The 6,127-nt window shown below is 29.4% G+C and overlaps 1 protein-coding gene across 1 annotated transcript; it reads left to right on the top strand.

Annotated features, from left to right (window-relative positions):
* The first annotated feature begins 640 nt into the window (after positions 1–640).
* LOC146527023 (prostatic acid phosphatase-like) lies at positions 641–6,127 on the top strand. Its single transcript, XM_085205841.1, has 8 exons — positions 641–1,020; positions 1,606–1,699; positions 2,071–2,269; positions 2,617–2,772; positions 3,187–3,419; positions 3,722–3,894; positions 4,765–4,862; positions 5,334–6,127. Exons 1-8 carry the CDS (start codon positions 781–783, stop codon positions 5,398–5,400), a joined length of 1,260 nt encoding a protein of 419 aa, XP_085061967.1. The 5' UTR covers positions 641–780; the 3' UTR covers positions 5,401–6,127.

Here is a 6,127-nt window from a genome sequence, read left to right as displayed (position 1 = left end):
TCTCACAATTTACAGATGCTTCGGGAAATGCACGTGATGTAATGCTAAGAAGTAGATTCACGATTGCTGACACCGCTGTGAGGACTAACTCAAAGAGATGGTTGTTTGATGGCGAGGTAATTGGAGAAAGAGGAGGCACAACGATAAAGAAAGCATCTTCAGATCTCGCAACGCCACTTTCCTTTTTCTGCCTCATTTTTTGGAATGAATGAAATTAAATTCTTTTCCGAACTTTTCTTTATCTGCCTTTCCAAGATTATCGTCATGCGGAATATAATCGATTACGTGCCAATTAGCATGCATTGAATAAGTATAATAGTACACTATCAAGTGGTAGCTACATATTATGTGCAACAATATACCTATAATCGATAATAGACTGTTCTCAGTAATGAATAGAGATAAACATCATTCTTCCTCAGACCAGCTCAATGTATTCAGATCACAACAATTGCAAAAATAAAAATAAAAAAAAAATATATCATTTTATAAATATAAAATTATCATCAATTAATCGATACCAGATCGAATAGTTAATAGTCATAGAGTAAAGTTAAATGATTTTGACAATAGGACTTCCCTAAAGCACAGAGCCTATATGAGATGTGACATTCTGCATTAATTATACAATTTACTCTATTTTAAAATTTGACTTCAGTTTGTTTAGTTTCCTAGTTTACGCATGGTCAGTTTTCATATTATTATTTGTTATTACTTATTTATATTATAATCTAATTTAAATGGTTATGTTTAAGCATTAAAAAAGTTGTACTATTATTTATGCATTTAAAAATGTTTATTTTACCATTTTTATTATTTTCTGTAACCCTGACGTATGGTGACAAAGCTGTGCAATATGCTGCTGTTATATATAGACATGGAGACCGGACGCCAGTGGATCCATACCCTACAGATCCTTGGCGCAATGAATCTCTCTGGCCAGTAAAATTTGGGGAGTTAACAAATATTGGCAAAAGACAGCACTACGCTTTAGGAAAATGGCTCAGAAAACGTTACTTGGTAGGTCTAGTATTTACTACTTCTGTAAGGTGCTGAGTTTCAAAGGAACCTAATCTTGCAAGACTTTCTTTACATTGTATGGATTGTGGGCTATTCAATGAGATTAATAGATGTCTGCCTTTACAATGTCTCAGGTTGAATGGTATTGCCTCGCACTATGTGAGGCCAAATAGTTTAATGCCTCAGGTGCACCGTCAGGTGTATTGCCTGATGGTTGTTAATATATATAAAGTATTATGTATAATATATGATTTGTAATTCCAGAAATAAGAAGTTGATAATCATTTAAAAGCTGTAAAGTAACAATAATCTACTTTAATGAATATTCATTATAATGTAATTAAAGTCCAGTTACAGTCAAAAGTATATTTTTATAGATTTTACAACTTAAAAATTACCAAAATTGTTGCATTTTCAAATTTTAAAATAACAATTTATCGTTTTTAAGTTTCATGCTGAATCCTGAGGAACCTAGTGTTACACTCCAATCAGCACCTGCCAATCAAATTTGATGATTTGTGATAGAACTCTAAACTCATTTTTTGTCTTGCAATAAAATAAATCTAAATATTATTATGTTTGCAGCATTTAATTTCAGAAGAATTTGACCCCACTGAGATATATATAAGGTCAACAGATGTTGATCGTACATTGATGTCAGCTATGGCTAACTTGGCAGGTAACATCTCTATCTTTATTTTAAATTACTGATAATAATATATTTTTAACCTTAATGTACTTTTAATTTATTTAGTGTATAATATACATCACAAGAACATATTTCATTTCACAATTCACAAATAAAACTATTCATATAATAAAATTAATAATATAATACTTTATTATATTTATATTTTAATTTATTTATATTAATTACTTCAATATTAATTTACAAATGTGTGGAAAGTATTTATAAATAAATAAATAAACGTAAATCACAGTAAGTACAAATTAATAAAACAATATTTTTCATAAGAGTAAATTCTAAAGAGAAAATATATTTCTATAATTTTCTGACAAATGAATTTATTTATTAAATTATTATTTAAGGCATGTATCCTCCGAATGGTACTTCTATTTGGAATACAAATTTGATGTGGCAACCTATACCTGTTCATACAAAACCAGAAAAAGATGATGAAGTATTAGCTATGAAAAAAAAATGTATTCCTTATATAAAAGAGAAAAATAAGTACATGCATTCTGCTCCTTATAAAGAGAGACTGAGTAAATATCAAGGCCTCATGGAGTAAGTTCTATAGTTACAGCTATATTTTGTCATAACTATTTCTTTTTCCCCATGGTGCAACATATTACGTATAGGGTGGTTGGCTGAGGAAACCCAGTGTTAAAACATTGAGTGGTGGTGGGTGTTACCAGAGTCCAATGAAAATAATTTCTTCCCTTAGATTGGAGTACAACTTGCAACATCTGCATTTTCAGTCAGACTATGTTGTTGTGCTACAACTTGCTTTGTTCATTAACAGTTACATCCATTATTACGGATAACTATATTGAGATTAAATATTAACATATTGTTAATTCTATAAGTTAATATTTCATCTCAACAGTATAAAGTATTATTTGATATTTCAGTTATTTGACTGCTTATACTGGAAGAAAAATTAAAGATTACAATGATATAAATGATATATACAATATATTGTTTATTGAAAGTTTATACAACTTCACTTTACCTAACTGGACCCAATCTGTTTATCCCAACAAGTTAAAAGAACCGGCTTGTTATAGGTAGTATAAACCTTTATTCCTATTATACTGTTTAATGTATTAAAATATTGATAGTCAATCTTGTCTTACATGAGACATATTACATATTATATATATTGGACTAATGAAATTAAGTATATATATATTTTAACCTCACAAGTACTGCGTACATAGCAGGGTCGGCAGAAGAAATTTATGTTAAACTCTGTTCCCCTTAGCACCATGTTGGCTTTGTGAAATAGCATAATTTTCGTGAAATTATATTTTTAGTAAATGTATAAAAATTTTAATACAAAGTAGGAGTCAGATCTCTTGACGCATTTTAAGGAGGCGTGCGTCGGAGTCCTGCTTTGTTATTTTTTTTTATATGTTGTCTAAAAATATTTTCCTATCCTTAGTGGACACATTAAGAAATGTAATGTAATTTCCTTCTAGTTTTTCAACATCTACTGCTACACCACAAATGTCTCGTTTAATGGTTGGACCGCTTCTAAAGGAAATAATTGGAAAAATGAATAGAATTATACAAAAGAAGAATCCTAAGCCCCTAAAGTTATCGATATACAGTGGTCACGATTTTACTATTGGGAATATTTTAAATGCAATCGGAGTATATGATGGAAATTGTCCACCATACACGGCTACCGTTTTTTTTGAACTTTTACAAGGTAGTAATTAATGTTTTTGTTTAGCTTTCAGCTGTATCCCGCTTATAGCAGGGTTGACATAGGGAACCTAATGATAAGACACTCTATTTCCTTCATATAATCCTATTTTCGAGACAACATGAACTGACTTGTGGAACTTTTTTGTTTTCTTACCAAAGAGAGTAAATAATCGAAGATTTAATCCAATCCTCATGTTTACAGTAAGGTGCTATGCCGCTTAGTCACGACGGCCTTGTTTTTTATTTTCTCTTTCTATTTAATTTTTTATTTACTTTCTTCACTTAAAAGTTATATAATTTCAGATAATGCAACAATGGGATACTCGTTGCGTATGTTATACAGGAATTCATCTGAAATTGTGGAACCAATTGTCATAAATATACCACACTGTGGCGAAACTTGTCCGTTCGAAAGATTTCTAAAATTATATGACAATCTTATTACTGTTGATTGGAATTACGAATGCACTAAACAGGTAACTTTATTTTTTCACTAGATTAGTTTTTTTAAGGAATCAATAAACATTGTTTCATGCATAAACAAATCAGTTTCAACAGAGTTTTTATGCTTAATTTAGTAAACCAGAGTTAAAATTTTAAAACTGTTATTAGATTAGCAAGAAATAATGTAAGCGGTACATAGTTTGACAAATAAATCGTAATATTTATATTTTTTATTGCTTATTATTAAAAATTACATTTAGACCTTAATAACATTTTACATGTATTGATTTGTCATATTTTATTATCCATAGTCATATTCTCCATCATTCTCATCTTCAACATTTGCAGTTGGCTAGCTAAAAATATTACCTATTATAAAATTGCATATACTCTTCCAGAATGTTATCCTCAACTTGCTTTAAATTGGCTTTTAAATCATATTCTGTGGCTGATGGAAGTGAAATCGTAGTTGTACCTTTTTTATTAATAACAATGAATGTTTAATCAATCCATCAATATATTCTACCACTGTGATAATAATTTTCTTATCTGAATCATACTGAAAACTCATGTATGTGGAAGGTGCGAATTATTTTTTCTGTTCTTTTTGAACTTTTTTTTTCCATAAATTAGACTCCCGTAACATTTAGTTAAAAGAAATGACCGCGTATGGGAAAGTACTTATAAACCTTCCAAGTTCGTTGCAAAAACAACATTGACTAGTTTATTTTTGTAATGAACGTTTTTTACATAGTATTATTGAAAGAGGTACTTACTACTACCTTTTGTATTTTATCGTATAATATGATTTTTACCTTCAATACGCGTCTACGCGTTTAAGGAACCATTTTTAGCAAAAAAGCTGAAAAAAACCGATGAAGAATGTTTTTTTTTAATTACAGATATCACCCATTATTGGAGCATGTTTCTTTTTGGGATTATTTACAATAATGTATGTTGTTCACAAAATACATTTTGCTAGAATTGCCAGAAAACGAAGGTAAGGCCATTTTAATAGGTATATTTTAAATGCCATAATACCATTTTTGCAATTATGGCACAGCGTCACATTGACTGTAATCTCAACGATTATGAATTTGATTCCCACTGGAGTGAATAGTTTTCATGTCCCCGCACTGGTACAAGTACAAAACAAAGTACGGCGTTGAGTTCCGCCACTCTGCTCATCATATCTCGAAAAATTGGGCAGATATTGGGGAATGTAGTGTCTTTCTGAGTACCCTGTGCCTGAATTGCTATATGCGGGATACAACCTAAAACTAAACCCTTTTACTTTTTAATACACTTTTATTAGTTTCACCAGAACTTATCTGTCAAAGTAAGAAAATATTGCAATCCAATTTTTACCAACTATATTGATGAAAACCATATTTTTAACCATAGCCAAATGTTCTTGCCCACCCACATTTATTTAAAAGTATTTTATTATTTATATAAATAATTATTACAGGGTTCAATTTGCCTACACAAGTGTCTACAATCCTACTTCTGTGCCTGAGAAGAATATAGAAAGCTAGTAGTGAAAATAGTTTATTTTCAACATATGTAAATGGATGTGGGTTAATTACAAAATTTTATTTTTTATTTTATTGTCTCATACGTAACTGATGATCTCAGTTAGCAGTAATGTTGTCCTTAATTAATAATAAATAGGTGGTTTAAATATTATATTTTTAGTCTATAAAAAAATCTAGTACTTTTTTTTGTGAATATATATTACTTTTTCATTACACATGTGAACTCATTACTAAAACAATTAGTTATCCAAGTCTGCTAATGTGAAATACGCATTTTGTTATAAATATAAAAAATATTGTGGCCAATATTATTGTACCAAATTTAATGTATAAATATATTTAAAATTAATTGTGAAGACTGATATTTTATAAGACATATGAAAATTTAAACGTAACGGAGCTCGAGCCGGCGCCTCTTGTAAACCTTCCAAGTGGCATAGGCTTGGATCCAGCTACATTAAAATTTTTATATGTTTACTATAAAATTTTTACCTATCCTTAGTGTGAAATAATACTTAAAAATATATGGCAAGACTGATTGAAATATGACTGGTAAAAATGAAGATGAGCAATTATTGTTAGTTTTACCCCTAAAATACATTTCAATTAAATAATAAAGTTTAAAAAATATTATATGACAAATGATTAAAATACTTCCCCTTCACCTAATGATACGATGTGAATATAATATAGTAAATAAGTTGCCCTAATAAAAGAGTTTAATATA

This window comes from Heliconius melpomene, chromosome 21 (assembly GCF_056956725.1).
Source record: "Heliconius melpomene rosina isolate 202511_hmr_F chromosome 21, ASM5695672v1, whole genome shotgun sequence".
NCBI classification, from domain to species: Eukaryota; Metazoa; Arthropoda; class Insecta; order Lepidoptera; family Nymphalidae; genus Heliconius; species Heliconius melpomene.
This window is presented reverse-complemented; position numbering and strand designations above follow the sequence as displayed.

Bases quoted from the DNA above. Each gene is read 5' to 3' on its own strand.
- LOC146527023 (XM_085205841.1), top strand. From the start codon at position 781: ATGCATTTAAAAATGTTTATTTTACCATTTTTATTATTTTCTGTAACC. The intron at 1,021-1,605 runs GTAGGTCTAGTA...TTATGTTTGCAG, and splicing joins GGCTCAGAAAACGTTACTTG to CATTTAATTTCAGAAGAATT. The intron at 4,863-5,333 runs GTAAGGCCATTT...TAATTATTACAG, and splicing joins AGAATTGCCAGAAAACGAAG to GGTTCAATTTGCCTACACAA.